At 37.1% G+C, this 17,324-nt stretch overlaps 2 protein-coding genes across 2 annotated transcripts in view; one reads left to right on the top strand and one right to left on the bottom strand.

Annotated features, from left to right (window-relative positions):
* Positions 1-3,949, bottom strand: part of FBXL13 (F-box and leucine rich repeat protein 13) — a 41,450-nt gene extending 37,501 nt beyond the window's left edge. Inside the window, 2 exon segments of the mRNA XM_074167690.1 lie at positions 2,519-2,648; positions 3,897-3,949. Coding sequence (XP_074023791.1) covers positions 2,519-2,648; positions 3,897-3,949 — 183 coding nt within the window.
* Positions 1,292-15,362, top strand: LRRC17 (leucine rich repeat containing 17). The gene is made up of 5 exons (XM_074144554.1): positions 1,292-1,562; positions 2,492-2,578; positions 8,379-9,253; positions 13,056-13,211; positions 14,440-15,362. Exons 3-5 carry the CDS (start codon positions 8,497-8,499, stop codon positions 14,841-14,843), a joined length of 1,317 nt encoding a protein of 438 aa, XP_074000655.1. The 5' UTR covers positions 1,292-1,562; positions 2,492-2,578; positions 8,379-8,496; the 3' UTR covers positions 14,844-15,362.
* Positions 15,363-17,324: the final 1,962 nt, after the last annotated feature.

The raw sequence follows: 17,324 nt of genomic DNA, 5'->3' as shown, positions 1-17,324 counted from the left end.
ATTTTTCTCCCCAAGCGATGGCCCCTTTTTGCTGCTTGATACGTCTGAAGAAGACAGAATTTGATAGCAGCTGCTAAAATAAGAATTCTGCCAACGAGGCCAGAGCAGAAAGAACTCAGATGGTGAAAACTTGTAAAGCTTACACATTCGCCAATAGCTTCTCTGACATCCCCACAAACACTGCAGGACATCAAGATATGAAAGATTCAAATTTATTTTTCCCAGTGTCTTGTGATCTCTTATCCAGCTGTTGTAAACTACAGCAACTGATAGACCACTCAACCACATTTTGGGCCAGAATAATTCCAGTCTGAAAATTAGCCATAGATGTTGGCACCAAAAATAAAAGTCAAGTTCTTTGCAAATCTCCATGTTTCTAATTTAACTGAAAATATCTCTCACCAAACTGTTCTAGTTGTATAATGTCGGTAAATGACATGCAATTGCTTTATACTCTTCCATCTTTTCAGTTTTGTGTCTAACAGCAGAAAATTTTCCACCTATACTGTTCAGCATCAGCAACAGGACAGAGAAATGTTAGGCTTTCTAGGTAACTCTCTGAGAATATCAATGGCATAATAGGACACCTTTTGAGCAGGACACAAGAGAATCTCTATATTTTTATGAAAATATCTTGAAAGACATTAATGGAAATATTTACCATCCATGTCATAAAGACTCAATTACTGAGATTTTATGCAAAAAAATATACCTACAATTCATCCAGTATTATTACCATGTATTAATATAATAGTCAAAGGAAAGTCTGTCTTGTTTTATGAAAAAAGACTAGAAAATGTGTGCTTAATTCACAGTTTTCTGCCTAACTATGTTTTAACAAGCTATTTAAATGTCCAGGTCCTTAAGTTGCCCCTCGCAAAATCATTAGCATAATCAGGCATTTTACAGATGCGCTTTCTAAATAGATATTCAAATCTTACAGTAGTAATGGTAATATAAGAGCTCATATAAAAAGAATTGTAATGTTAAAATGAAGGAAAAACAGGAAACATGCAAAAAAAAAGGGAAAGCATGTACTATAGAATATATATTCTGCTCTATAGAACAATTTTTAGCATAATTTAAATGATTATACTATAGATTCACGATATTTTTCTAATTCTGAAACATTAGCCTTACAGAAGTTCCTTTTGTTTTAGTTCATCCAATGAGGGAAAAAAAAAAAAAGAATTCCATCTTACTAAAATGCTTTCTGCAGCAGTGATGTAATTTGATGCTCTTTTTGGTTTTAACTGTTTACTTAAGTACTCAGTCATAATCATTAAGCACCGTTCCAGAACCGTGGGGAAACCCAAAATGGAGGAAGCTATGGAATCCCTCTCAGAGCTCTCAAACACGCTGGCGAGCAAACCCACTTTCCTCTGGAAAGGAGAGGATTGTGGTTTTCCCAGTTCGATGATGATCACACTTCTCTGACTACTATTCGACCATGCTTTCTAGAGGCAGATCCTTGCAGCTCGTGATTGCACTTCTGAACAAGCAGGAATGTTGCTTTTGGAAAAAATGAGCAATTACTGGCATTTTGAAAAAGTAACTCAGAGGTAGGTAGTTCTTAACTTTCCTCTAACCTTAGCCCTCAGTCCAAGTTTCACACTCTCACCGCACAATAGTCTCAGCGTGATCCTCAGGAAGGAGAAACAGACACTCAGAGTAAAGAGCAGTCAGAACACGACTGTTACCCCATCTGCCTTCATCCTTGGTTCTGAGAAGCTTCTGTTAGATGGGACGTTAAACCCCATTATATGCCTCAGACTCCATCTCTTTATCATTTCACATGTATTTTGTAATTTGGAGAATCTTCTCAGTGTATAAAGAAATATATGTGGGAGTCTTCATAGAAACATTGGCAGACTTTTATTGCCTTACAGTTTGGCATTCATACTGCTTTTGAAGTATGTTTCCAGATACAGTATATATTTGAAAGTTTCTAAAACAGTACCATATTCTAAAACCTTGGTTTTCTTTAGAAGTTTAGTAGGAGACTAAGATAATGTAAACCATTAACTATTTTTAGAATGCAGTTATAAATACTACTTTATATATTTATATATTAAACCATTATAAAGCAGTAACAAAAGTTCACTTTTTAATTAATTTCCTTCTCAGGAAATAAAATGTAAATTCTTATTTTTCCAGTGCAGAGTGGTTTTTATTTTTTGATATCTTTGTAAAAACTGCATTTTCAAAGCTCCTGGTTTAAAATCCTAACTAATCATGACACAGAATTAGTCTATTTATGGCTACAAAAAGCAAGCCTTGTTCTCATTATGCAGTAAGTACTAGCTGTTTATAGATCTGACAGTTTGTTGGAAGTGATCCAAACCTATAGTGCTATTATTCCTTAGCAAAATTTAAACAGCTGTAGTCATGTAATTCAAAACCCTGGAAGTCTGCTGCAGCGCTTGTTCAACTTCAGTATACCATGAATGCAGGATGCAGCCAGTCATATAAAGGATTCTCTTCTTCACAGAATGAAAGAAAGACGTGAACTACAAACCCGGATGCAACCTGAAAGGTCCACATAGATGAGCTTGTGACAGCCTTTTCCAGAGCCCAGGTACCGTAAACCTTTGTCTCTGAATTTTCTGCAGTGAGCTAAATTCAGATACTGTAAACTGGGGAAGCTGCTTTGCAAAAGAACAAAAAAAAATAGAGAGAAATTATTACAAGGCTATGTTACAGAATCAAAAGAACCTAAAATACCATAGTTAAAGTATTTGGAAACTTACTGTAAAGAAAAGATATTCTATATGAAATAGAATTATCTCCTTGCTGAGGTTTGAAAGTCCCTTTCTTTTGCTGTACTTTTTCCTCTGCTCTTTGTATTGCAAATTCCTGGGTAATAGCACTATCACACGATATATTTCACCATAAGAAAACAGTATCATTTTAAAGTTATCTCAAATAACTGTAAGAGCATACTTTTTTAATTAACTGGGATTTTTGTGTGCATACTTTGAAAGCAAATAGACTTTTCAGTATGAGTTTGCTGGACTGTCTTTGCCATTGATTTTACAAGCAGTGCCTGCTGGAAATGAAAACCAGGACTCTAGCAAAAGACGTTAAAAGCATAAATATACAGTCAGAGCTTCTCAAGTCATATAATTATTTACAAGAGTACTATTAAAAGTATTTGAAAAATTGAAAGAGATACAAAAGGGAATTATCCAAAAATGAATCATCCAATGTTAGATTGTGATCAATTCTTTTGGAAAACATTTCTTTATATTAAACATTAGTTAAAAGAAAGAAAACTATATAAGTGGAAAATATTAATCAACAGCACTCTGTAAAAGCAAGAATCTATACTCTGAATATACTTAAGTGTCTATCTGCAGCTTTGGTTTATAACATACTGAAAACTATTCATTTTACTGAACTACATTTCTAACTGGAATAAATAACAATTGCCACAAGCACCACGAATGAAGGCACACAGAAAATCGAAACCTAGAATTAGGACCTACTGGTCTGGTAGACATTTAGTTGTAGGGATATAGTCATGCAGTTCTGCGAGTCAGCAAAAGTAGGCATTTTGGAGAAAGATGGGAACACCCACTGAGGAGCTGACTGCTTAAGGAGTGGCATACATTTTTGGAACTGACTTAATACTTTCAATATAGAGTAGGGAAACATGCTAACTTGAACTGAATGCCAAAAAAAAGAGATAGGAAGCTGGAAAAGAATGTTATTCTATAAAAAGGGATCATAGAAAAATAGTAAGAAATTGAACATAACATTACATTTCATGAAAAAAAAAATCTAACAAGAACCAAGACACACAATGTGCAACAGAACCAGATATTAGAATATAAGGTCACGTGTTTGTAGTGTGTTTTTTTTTTTAAAGGAAACACTTAATTCATATTAAATACAGAAATGTATCCTTCTTTGTAGAAGCATAAGCCTCTTTGCATTTTAGTGACATATTCCACAGAAATGAGGGGGTAAAATCAAACTCAGAGAGAGTACACTTCCAAAGTTATCTGACAAAATAGATCACAAATTAAGAGTCTGGGATTTATACTCTGGTAGTCCTGAGACTTTTAAAAGTATAAGTTGCTGCAATGTTGCACAGATACAGGGAGGCCTTTCTTATTGTATTTTGAAGACTGTGATCAAAACCTTCCAATACTTTTGAAGAGGCACTGATTTTCTTTACAGGTCATGTGACCCATTTTTATGAGCCAGGAATTTTAGCACATGCCTTCTTCTAGCACATGCCATTTTTAAAGGGACAGCTTTCTTAAAACTTAGGCTTGAGCACACAGACTACAAAAAATCCTTGTTTTCTGTTATAGACAAATTCTGCAGGAATTCTGTCATACCGGTTTTTCAATTAATTTAAATTCATTAAGCTTCTGACACTTATTCCTGATAGGCAATATTCATGTATGCCATATGCAACAGAACTTTTGAGAGGGAAATTGTAGCTGATTATCTGTATTGTGTAATATGGAGGTCAAAATGTTTGTATGGAACAGCAGGAGAGAATCAAAAATGACCCAACAGTTTTGAGCACGCTCAGCCTACACTTCACTTGTTCCTTGATCCAGTAACGGACATCTGATATACAACAGCCAAATTCACATGCAGTGTTATGAGATGCAATACTGCCACCTCTGAGAACTTTGTATTAGTTACCTCACACATAGGACCTGCGGTGAGCTGACGCCTTTGGGATGGCTTGTAAAATGTTTATGAAATTTGTCTGCTATCAAAATCTTCACAGGACAGCAACTTTTCACACATCCTCATAATCTCAGAAACAATGAGCTTTGCTTTTTGTTCAAAAATTGACAATAAAAACAGTGGTATCTTATGGTTTTAAATGAGAATTATCACGTGTGACTGGGAAAATTTCTTATTAACGAGGTACAAGTTAACTGCAAAATATGTTTTGTCAGTGGAGATTTTTTTTTTTTTTTTTTTTTAAATGTTGATGCATTGAAAGCTTCACCTGCTCTGGAGAATTCTTTCTTGGGTACGTGCTATTTACACATCAAAAGAAATGAACGGTTCTAACTTTTGGTGGCAACAGCATGCTCAGGTAACCGGAATAACATACGCTGAGATTAGCTATAGAACAGCTGTTCCAAACTTCCACATAAATATATGGAAATGTAAAAAGACAAAATATCAGCCAACATGGAGAAAACACAGGTTATGATAAAAATAATACTGATGAAGAGATGAGCGCTAAGACTGGAGACGCTAAATGCAAAACTTTGCCAAAACAAATGTTAGTTTTATAAGGATATGGCATTATAGATTAAGAGAATACAGAGAAATTATCCGAGCAGCCATGGACCAGGTTAGGCAAGCTAAATCCCAGATAGAATTAAATCTGGCCAGGAACATCAAGAGCAACAAGAAAAACTTATATAGGTATGTTAGTAATAAAAGGAACACTAGAGAAGATAAGAGGCTCTCTCCAGAAGGAAACAGGGGACCTGGTCATCAGGATACGGAGAAGGCTGAAGTACTCAATGACTTTTTTTACTTCAGTCTTCACCGGAAAGGGTTCTAACCATATCGCCCAACTTGCAGAAGGCAAAGGCAGGGGCTATGAGAATGAAGAACAGCTCACAATATGTGAAGATCAACCACAAGACCAGCTGGGTGGAGAATATCAGAGCAGTCCTGAAGAGAAGGACTTGGGAGTGTTTGTTGATGAGAGGCTCGACACAAGCCGGCAACGGGCACTTGCAGCCCAGAAGCCCAACTGTATCCTGGGTTGCATCAGAAGAAGCCTGGCCAGCAGGTTGGGGGAGGTAATTCTCCCCCTCTACTCTGCTCTGGTGAGACCCCACTTGGAGTACTGTGTCCAACTTTGGAGTTCTCAGCACAAGAAGGACATGGACCTGTTGGAAAGCGTCCAGAGGAAGGCCATGAAGATGATCAGAGGGATGGAGCACCTCTCCTATGAGGACAGGCGGAGAGAGTTGGGATTGTACAACCTGGAGAAGAGAAGGCTCTGGGGAGACCTTATAGCAGCCTTCCAGTACCTGAAGGGGGCCTACAAGAAAGCTGCAGAGGGACTTTTTACAAGGGCATGTAGTGACAGGACAAGGGGTAATGGCTTCAAACTGGAAGAGGGGAGATTTAGATTAGATACCAGAAAGAAATTCTTTACTGTGAGGGTGGTGAGACACTGGAACAGGTTGCCCAGGGAAGTTGTGGATGCCCCTTCCCTGGAAGTGTTCAAGACCAGGCTGGATGGGGCTTTGAGCAACCTGCTCTAGTGGGAGGTGTCCCTGCCCACGGCAGGGGGGTTGAAACTAGGTGATCTTTAAGGTCCCTTCCAGCCTAAACCATTCTATGATTCTATGATTCCACGCTACTGAAAGCAGCTACTCATGGTGGTATTATGGCTGACTATAATTTAATTAGCAGACAGAATGTAATAATAGAAATAAAATGCCAGTTCAGATCCTGGAGGTGGAAAAGAAAAGGAAAGAATATTAGCATAATTATTTATTGCCTTTCCTCCCCCCAAGTTCTTTTTTCTGTTTCCGAGCTCTCCTGGATATAATGAGCTATCACGTTAGCAGAACAATGAACAGTTCAAAACAACATAGAAGATCCCAGTTATGATTCAAGTTATTAAAACACACGATCAATTTACACTGACTGGCATATAGCTGCCAAAAAGTAACAAATAAAGTTTCGTTTTTTCATGTAATGGACAAAGTCGTCAATGTAAACACTCATTCACACTGTGAACTAACAGAATCTGAATGCAGATAGACAGCTGGCAACTGCAGGAACAAAGTGGAGAAACCAATCAATGTCTTGCAAAGGTACCATTAACAACTGGCCACACGGCTTAGGGGAACGCAGTAGCACACACAGACCAGACTGTTCCATCTGTCTAATGAGTAAGAACTGCACAAATGCTGAGAATGCCCAACAGTCAAGATGTGGATCTACCAATTTAAAAGTTCTATCAAGAACTTCACCTGATATTAGTTGATTTATTGTGCCACCTTTCCTCCAGATAAAACAAGTTTTTTGAGCCCAAAACAATGGAGGTTTAGAAACAGAACATCTGTGCGATGATCTGCACTCCAGATTGGGATTCAATACCTTCCAAGGTGCTAAGGTCAAAAAAGACTGAGCATAACATAAAGTTGTCCACATTCATACAGAAGAAGTACGTAAGTAGTTAAGCCAAACAGTGAAGAATTAAAAAAAAAAGTTTCAGAAGGAATGATACTGAGTAGCAAAAGTAGGAAATTTTTGAGACAGAAAAAAGGGTTAAACCTAAAGGGTTAAAACATTTCTAAGGAAACACAACCTTGGGGCCAAACTTCACTAAAAATGAAGGAAAAGGGCAGTGAACAGGAGTACTGTGGGAAATTCAGGAGGGAACATAAGCCAAAAAATTACTAAAAATACGGAGGCAATTTTGGACATGGTTGCAGGGAGCAGTCCTTGTCTTCCCCTAATAATAATTCCTAATAGTGTTTAAGGCCAGGTTAGATGAGGCTTTGAGCAACTGGTCTAGTGGAAGCTGTCCCTGCCCATGGCAGGAGGGTTGGAACTCGATGATCTTTAAGGTCCCTTCCAACTTATATCATTCTATGAATCTATGATTCTATAATGACTATATTTGACTTTCTTGGAAAGGCAAAAGCTCCCGGCTTACCTCTCTGTACTCTCCTTCCTCAGGCGGCCAGACACAGAAGTGGTTTGAAGCAGGCCGCAGCCAGGACCTGCAGGTTCCCTTTGCACTCTGCCCACACTCTGACGACACAGAGCCTCATAGGCTCTTGCAAAATGTTATTTTTGGGTCCTTTTCAGAGCAGTCCAGCCAGCTTTGTCTACCTGACACGGGCCATAACACTCGATTGTAGCAGGGCTAGTTATGATAAATTGGGGCTCAACCTGAACACAAGTCCACACTTCAGCGCAGTCTAAAACTGGGGGTTTGAGAGAGACTGGATGACTTTCCCTGGTCGGGCTCTGTATGTGTTCCAGTGGGTCAACACCCAGAAAGCTGGAAAATAACAGCTTCAAGCTCCTCTTTCAAGCTCATCTTCCAAGATGAACTTAAATACAAAGAAGATTCAGCCTGATGCCATTTTCCTAAATACATGAAAGCCTTCTAACAAAGATCAGTTAGAAATTGGTCCATATAGTTTCCCATGTTTAATCAAAATGAATAACAGTAGATCAGAGCCAGTAAAAGCAACCAAAAAAAAAAAAGGTAGGATGTTAAATCTTCAAAGTATTTGTGAAGTCCCAAGTAGTGTGATGATTGAGTACTTGACTGAACGCTGCATATTATTAACAAGCCTCCATGAAAATGCCTGTTCCATCTGTTCTAATGTTTTACTTTTCTTCCAACGCAGGGATCCCACACACCCCAGCTGTGCCTCCTCAGATCTGTACAACACTGAATAAGACTGTCCAAAATTTTCAACTGTTCCAGCTGTCACAGAAAATAACTGGGGAGAGCTGAATGTCAGGATGCAAGTAGTTACTATTATACTACTACTTCTTCTTTGTAAAGCATCTGACTGTAGGAAGACAAGGAATAGGAGTTTGAGAAACAATGAAAGAGAAAACATTTTAAGGAGAGCATCTAGCACTGTTAAGCGCAATGCCCAAGGCCTTCCATGTGATATATACACTTATCTTCATGAGAAATACCTAGATTGTCAGGAAAGAAAATTGATTTTTGTGGCACCTGATTGGCCAGAGGATTTAAAACACATGCTGCTAGCAAGAAACAGGATTCGTAAATTGAAGAATAATATGTTTTCCAAGTATAAAGCACTGAAAAGTCTGGATTTACAACAGAATGATATATCAAAAATTGAGAGCGAGGCTTTTTTTGGTTTGAATAAACTTACCACACTCTTACTCCAGCATAACCAAATTAAGAGTTTATCCGAAGAGATTTTTATTTATACGCCCAGTCTAAACTACCTACGTCTTTATGATAATCCCTGGCATTGCAACTGTGAACTAGAAACTCTTATTACAATGCTTCAGGTTCCAACAAATAGGAATTTGGGAAATTATGCCAAGTGTGTGCACCCAATAGAACTGAAAAATCAAAAGCTAAAGCAGATAAAAGCTGAACAGCTATGTAGTGAAGAGGACAGGCAGGACCCCCAGAACATAAAACAGGATAAGCCTGAAGCTGTCAAACCAGAATTGGATTCCTCTTTGTGCCACATGTATGTGTTTCCTGTACCAACTCTGAACTGCAGAAGAAAAGGTTTGTATCCGTCCTTATAACTGAATTAATGATTTTAATATTCTTGCTCCCTTACTACATTTATTCACATATCACTTACAGCAAATTAATGCAGTACAAATACTTGCTTTACTTACTTTAACTAATACTGTTAATTGTTTTTCTCCCATTAACTACAAGCAACAAGTAGGAATTCTTTCTGCATTTTACCCCTACTCTGCAGCCCCAGTTCCACAGATATTCTTTAGTGCTCTAGTATGAGATAACCAACAAAAATCAACAGGAATAAAATTAAGCACCTACTTAAATTACTGAATGACCAGCACCTCACTAGTCCAATTTTACAGCTATACACATACCAATTGGTCAAATTACAGCTGTGTTGAAACTGTTGTATTGATAGAGAGAAGCACAGAGTGTCTTTTCTTCTTTCCAGTGTACAAACAACAAAGATAGCAACAGCTTTGACAGAAGCTAGCTGTGAAGCAGGACTGGAGGAGCCAGCTGTGCTGACAATGCCCAAAGGATGCTGATTGCAAAGGAGGGCCATTGCGTCCTCACATTTTCTGTGCAAGATTTCTTCTACTAAGGGAAGAAATTGCATTTTGTTCATAAAGAAATACCTCCTCTTTGTTCTTCCTCCCAGCACCCAGCAAACATTTCAAAGTTGAAGGGCCTTCAAGAAATGTTTTTCAGACACTTGGAACCATTCCATTCCTAAATCCTTCTCAGGCTCCAAAAAGCCACAGTTAAGCCTTAAGGGTAAACCAGCTGGGACATATATCAACACAAAAGTGCACATTTATTCATGCTTTATATTTCCCATATTTTATCCCATGATGAAACAAAGCAAACAACAAAACGATTCAGAAAAGAGTCATTCTTTAACATTACAAATCTGGAAAAAAAAAGCATTACTAGAAGTAGCCAAAATTGGGAGGATTTTTTTTCCCAACTTTTGTGAAGCATGACCTGCAGTATCAGATCCCTGCAGGATGTTTTGCCCGCTTCTACCTTACAGTGTGTTTGCTAAACCTCTATTTGCTCTAACACTGACTTAAATTTATGTAACAGCTCTGTGTGCCCTTATTCTTGGACCTTAATGCCAGACATAAGCTCAGAAGTCAGTATAAGGAGCCAATACCTAAATATAAAGAATTAATGATTTCAGTATTTGATTACATAGTTTATCTACTATGTACGTTATAAAAAATGGTCTACATTTTGGTCTACATCCAAGGCCAGGCTGGATGGGGCTTTGAGCAACCTGCTCTAGTGGGACATATCCCTGCCCATTGCAGGGGGGATGGAACTCGATGATCTTTAAGGTCCTTTCCAACCTAAACCATTCTTTGATTCTATAATTCTACATTTTTACTTTTTTCCGCCTATTAGTAATTTATTCTTTTTACTGGCTAACATTTATTAATTTCTTAATATTGACCTACCTTACTTTCCCTGTAAATAGGACCTTAATTCTTACATTACAGATTACAATCTTAATTATCCTTCATAGGATCTTAGTTATGTCATTATTACCTTATGCCTCCTGTAAACTGCAACAAATATATATATTATAATCTTAATATAAGAAAAGACAGCCTTTCTAGCTCTCCCCATTTAGTTGTATCAATGAGATGAGCTGAATACATTAATATAATCAAAAACTTTTGGCAAGAAAAATGTTACTTTTTTCTCTAAGTTCATAGAAACGCTCTATGTGGTCAGCTTTTTATGGCAGTTTCACAGGCTTTTACAGTATTTAAAAAAAATGGTTTATTATCTTTAGTACTAATAATGAAGGAATAAAGTTACTTCAATCTCTACATGAGTGCACTAGAGGGTACAGGGACTCCCTCCTTCAGGTCAAGAACTTAGCATATCACTCCAGGACTTCCTGAATGTCTACCATGGACACATGAGTATGCTCAATATTTTTTAGGAAGTATCAGATCTACTGTGCATATGCTTGACAGCTGGATGCAGATATGCCATGGACATTTGGGATTTCTGGACATATGGTAATCTTTGATGAAAGCATTGTACTTGCTGCCTTTGCATATGATTACTGTGCAGCAGATGCACAATTTCATTGGAATTTTCCTCAGAAATAGGAGTATAATGGACCCAAAAACCTGAGAAAACATAAAAATATCTCTAAACACATGAACAAGATTTTAGAGTAGGAAAAAAGGTGCATCAGTTCCCAAACCAGCAAGATGACATGAAAAGCTGCCATCCATTATTCCTTTACAATGGAGGGGATGGAGTGACGAGCAGCATACCAGTACTATGTATCTCTGAGGAGATACGCCAACAGGTCAGCAGCTTTCGGTCAGAAAGCTCATGGAAGAAACATCTTAAAAATACATATAACCATGTATATGTTCTCCTTTTTGAAGAACTTCTTATATATATCTCATCAGATCAGTGATACACCAGATCTTTCAGTACTTGAGAATGAAAGTATCCTATGCCCTTGATTCTGTTTTACCAAGAAGAGCAACAAAAGTTGGATGCAAAAGTAACTTCTGTTTGCTTTTCTGCAAAATAATTTGTATTTGCAAGAGCAGTTGAAAAAAATCTGCTTTCTAGTACTGCCAAACTCTCGAAGTCTCTAAATTAATGTATTATTTGCATTCATTAGATCATAAGTAGGCTCTGAAACTTTGACATCTGCACAAGCAGGAAGCACTCCAACCAGAGTAGACTGGAGTACTTAAAATATTTATGTCTTTATAATACCAAAGCTCTGCTCAAAATCAGATATAAGGCAGGAAGTCTCTGATCTGTTGCTTTAGTCTCAAGAATACCTGATGCATTAGACATCCTCAGAACTTCAGAAGTACACTGACAAGACAAATTCAGCACAAATCCAGAGACTACTTGCTTTCATTCAAAGATGGTCAAGTAAAAGATAGCACTCATTTTCTTGTAATAACAGCCCAGGATGAGAACACTCATTGAGTGAACATAATCCTGGAGATTATTTTTATTAACATTGTCCTGAGAGGATTCAAACCACAGTTTGTACTTCTCAAGAATGTGCCCTTACTACTGGACTAGAAGTTATTCTTTCTGTAACTCTTTTGCAAGGAAGACTGTAAGAGCACGTACGGAGCTGCCTGAGAGGTGCTCAGCTACTTTGGTAACGCCAACGGTACAGGTAGGATGGAGAAGCGGACAGACAGAATGCCACTGTGCTGTCTGGACATGTAACAGCTGTAGGTATTGGTACAAATATAAAGACTTAAATGTTACTGAAACACGACATAACTGTAATAACAACTATAATTATGTCTACTACTATAAATACTATAACAACTAGCATTTTTACTGATGATAAAATTTAGAACATCTTACTTTTTGGCAACATGAAACAAATGATGTAAGACAACACACCACGGTTTCATTATGGAAGATGTTCACATACCAATTAGCATTTTTTATATACTCTGGTTTCTTTTCTTTAAATGATCAAGCCCTTCACACATACTTTTTATTAGTATAGTGTCTTCACTACCTACCCTGTCCCTATGCAAATGCATAGTACAGTTCTATTAAAATAAAAATATAGAACACAGAAAGAGGCTTTACTATAAGCACTAGTGAAGAGAGCAATTTCCACATGAAATGTAAAGATAAAAGTGAAAAAAGCAATGGAATTCAGAGGTTGAAAAAACATGCTGACACTAGTAGCAGGGGTAAAAAAATGAGAAACTAGGCTAGACTGACAACACTCTGTGTGGTACGCAACTGTAATACCACAAGCAGCAAAAACAGTCTAAAGCTGACGCTAGTTATGTCTTTTTCATTTTTTAAGATTTAAAGAAAGTTCCGGGTAACATACCTCCTGATATAGTTAAACTTGATTTGTCCAACAACAAAATTAGACAACTACGAACCAAAGAGTTTGAAGATGTCAGTGAACTGAAGATATTAAACCTGAACAGTAATGGAATAGCTTACATTGATCCTGGTAAGAATAATTTTAAATATTAATTAAAAAGTGATTTGTTTTTTATTAATTATAAACTTTGATGATTTATCAGATATAAATGTGGGGAAAAAAATAATTAAGAAATCTAGAAGTTGGTGCATATTTTACCTTTTGTACCACCAACTCACACAGTAAAGTTTTGCACTGAAATGTATTCACCGTGGAAGTCAATGAAGAGAGTCTGATTTCAGCTGCCCTTTCTTAATACTAAACCAATCAAGTGCAAAAATTTAATTCTGCAGACTGAAGACTAATCAATTCCCAAAATGCTAAATAGTTGCATGATTTTTTAAATATCTTTACCAAATTTAAGAAAATATGTCATATATGAGGCTGTTTTTAAATTATACTGGACAATAAAGTAATAGACAAACTCTTTGGGGCTAAAAATCACTACATATAATTTGTCTTAAGTTGTATGTTATTAGAAATCAAGTGGCCTTCTTGGGAATTTGCTTATCGCCTATGTGTATTTGGTTTTTAAATGAAAGCAGACACAAGGAGAGAGAGATAGAAAGTATGAAGCAAAATGAGCCTTCTCTAGTAGCATTTTGGAAGTTAAACAGCAGTAGAAAGTGGTAATATCAGTAAAATGCTACTTATGAGGTTTAACATTACACATAGTCAATTTATTTAAATTAAGACTTCTGCCATTAAATGAAACAGTATACTTGCAGAAAGTACAAACTGCTCTTTGAAATGTCATTCCGAAGCATTATTATGAAGGTCCATATTTATTATCTTCTGCATCTTAAAATATAAATTTAAAGGCTGTACACACTCACACAAATACATACATACATACATACAAAAATTACCAGCCCTGCATATTATGTCATAGATAATCAATTTCCATATTTCTACTTCTGTATCATAGCAGTAACAGTAGACTTCTATGAGCAAACCAAGCATTCATGCACCCTCACTGTCCCTATTCTACACTCATGCATGCTCATTAGGTGTTTTATAACTTCACCAGCAGTACAACCCCCCTAATGTCAATATATTTATACCAATATGTCACTTTTCAAGGCACAAGCCATATTTTCAAGTTCAGTGTTTGAAAAGTCTTTTTTGTAGCCTTTTAAAAAAAAAATTAAAATTAATAGAAGTGTAATTATGAAAATGTTTTTCCTTTTGCAGATATGCATGTTTTTTCCTAACTTATCTTTATAAGGTACCAATAACTATTTTTCTTATTGACTAGCTGCTTTCTCAGGCCTCAATAACTTAGAGGAGCTGGATCTATCAAACAACAGCTTGCAGAATTTTGAATATGGAGTACTGGAAGATCTTTACTTTCTGAAAATACTGTGGCTGAGAGACAATCCTTGGAGATGTGATTACAACATTCATTATCTTTTCTACTGGTTGAAGCATCACTACAATGTTCACTACAATGGCCTAGAATGCAAAATGCCTGAGGAATACAAAGGATGGTCTGTTGGAAAATATGTTCGAAGTTATTACGAGGAATGCCCGAAAGACAAGCTTCCCATTTATCCAGAAACTTTTGATCTGGACAAAGAAGATGAGGAATGGGAACGACACAAAGAACAATCAGTTCAAACAGTACAGAAGCACGGTGTAATTGTCACTGTGATAGGCTAATAAGGGAACCCCCCCCCTTTTTTTTTTTTTGGTACATTCAAATATTTGATACTTTGACAAAGAAAAACATGCTGTTTACATTTTTCGTTTATTATACTATTGTTTGTATGACTATCTGATTACAAAGATTCCTGTTTATTGCAGTTAATAATCACTGAATGGCATTAGTTATACAGCCTTTTTCATCAAGTAATTGTTTCTGACAATTTGTTCTGGACATTCTTGTGAAATATTTTGGCAAATATCTGAAACTATGCAGTAGAAATCAATAGACACAAATGTACATAATGTGGTGGGAAGGAGCTGCCTTATATATGAACACAGCTTATGTGTTGAGATGGAACTTGCTGCAGGATTGTGACCAAGACTCATTTTTCTTGAATGTATTGACAGTTCTTTGTATCTACCAGTTTCCTGAAATATTCCCAGAAAACTTTTCTAAGATTTTTGTATCAGCTTCCTGTTGTTTTATTGTATACCAAAAATCAAACTGAAGACTAACCTTAAATACAGCTCTAGAAACACAGAAATGGCAGTTGTTATACTGATCAGGATTCAAACCCAGAAGTTGGGTCCTACTCACTGATTTACCAGTGCTCCTGTTCAGTCTTAATAACTCAGCCTCTGCCTCTTCCGTACCTGAGCTGCCCCAAACCATGAGTAGGCAAGACACGGCTGGTTCCCAACATCCAGCTCCATGTCCTTATATTTGCTTTGTTTGGTTTCTGCAGTAGGCAGAGCTGAAGTCTTTCTAGGAAGCATTTTATGTTGTCATGTTCAGTTTGACAGATTACATGACACCACTTCTAGATGAAGAGGACCACATAAAGACTGCTGTGGTCTGCCTCCAGCATGCCAGTGCCTATCCAAACTGAAGGTAAATACACTTTTGAGCACTCACTGAAAGTGTGGGACATCCTCAAAGTCTGTCCTTCCCCCAGCTTATCTGTAAAATGCACATTATAGTATCTCCTTATCACACAACTGTCTGTGTGAATATACATTCGTTAAAAACTGTGGTTATTCTAACACTAGGGCAACAGAGTCATACAAATACCCCAGCTAAGTAGACAATATTTCTAAAGATAAAATTCCTTGCTACGTAATATACTGGCTAAAAGTTCCTTTACAGAAAAGCTGGTTTTACTGAATGATTATTCTTGGCTTTTACATAATACTTCTGGTTTTTTAATTTCTGGATCAGTTCATAATGATCTAGCAGAACTAGTGCCTCTTAAACACAGATATTATAAACCCTTTTTTACACGTGGAAAGGATAAGTAACTCCCCAAGCTCACATGGTGGACAAGTAGGAAATGCTGGGTTAAAACTTCAGTATTCCCAGCTCAAGCACTAGACCAATCTCCTGCTCTTAGATCAGCAAGAAATACATAAGTGTAGGATAGAGATTCAGGGCCAAAACTTTAACCAAGCTGTTGGCTATCATGGAAGAAGATCTGGAACACTGCAGGGAGAAGATTTGGTCCTTTGAAGGTCTGCACACAGTTACCGCATTTGTGGATTCCTCTGGTGGTTTAGCCACAAGCCCAAAACATCACATATTTTGTTTTAGAAGTGCAATACAAAGCACTCAGCACTTTTGTGCTAACATGAAATAAAAGAACAACAAAAAGAAAAAATTTGGAAATTATTAAGGGTAGTTGGAATGCCAAAGCAAACACATCCTATTATTAACTGCTTTCCTTCATGTCCTCCATTATTCAGATTATAAATACATTTAATGATGCTTCACTGATAAAGAGAATAATTCAGCCATTTCATCTGCAGCATCTTTTAAAAACTTTATAGCAAATACAACAGTATCTGACTCATCCCTGCTCCTGGGAATATCTTAACCATTATCTTAATTATTAAAAGTTAATCCTGAAAAGATGGAATGCAGATGAAAATCCCATTTGGCCAGTAATATTCACTAAATGGGGCATTTTCTAGAAATGTAAAAGTGCTGAAAGAAAAAAAATCTGTCATAAGTAGTAGGCAGCGTTAAGTGAAGTACTCCTCCTCCTCCTCCTCTCAAATTCTGGAGGATTATTTCAGTACAGAACGGAACTACTGGGAATGATTGACGAGGACAGACAATGGAACCACAGCAGAACAGCTGTTATTGGCAGCCCAGCCAATGGAGAAAAGCTGAGTAGGAAAAAATGAATGTATAAACCATCTTAGGTTAATTTCTGCAAAGAGTCAGTGTGAAGAAAAAAACACTAGCTTCAAGTTTGGCTAAAGTCTGGGTAGGAAAAGCAATCCAGGAAAGGAATATGGGATGAAAGCTGGGTGAGAGGTCTCTGATCTCTGTGGTCAGCAGAAGGTTACCAGTTGGAAAAGTTATGGGATAAGACCGAGGACCACAAGCAGTGGCCTAATTGTTGTAAATAATAAGTTTGAAGGCCCTGGGGATTCCTAAACAGATGACAAGATGTCCCTCTTAGGACAAAGGCTAAAACCTGGGTGTTGCAGTGA

Source organism: Numenius arquata, chromosome 2 (genome assembly GCF_964106895.1).
Source record: "Numenius arquata chromosome 2, bNumArq3.hap1.1, whole genome shotgun sequence".
Classification (NCBI taxonomy): Eukaryota; Metazoa; Chordata; class Aves; order Charadriiformes; family Scolopacidae; genus Numenius; species Numenius arquata.
The sequence above is the reverse complement of the archived record's forward strand: the minus strand, read 5'-3'. Positions and strand labels throughout refer to the sequence as shown.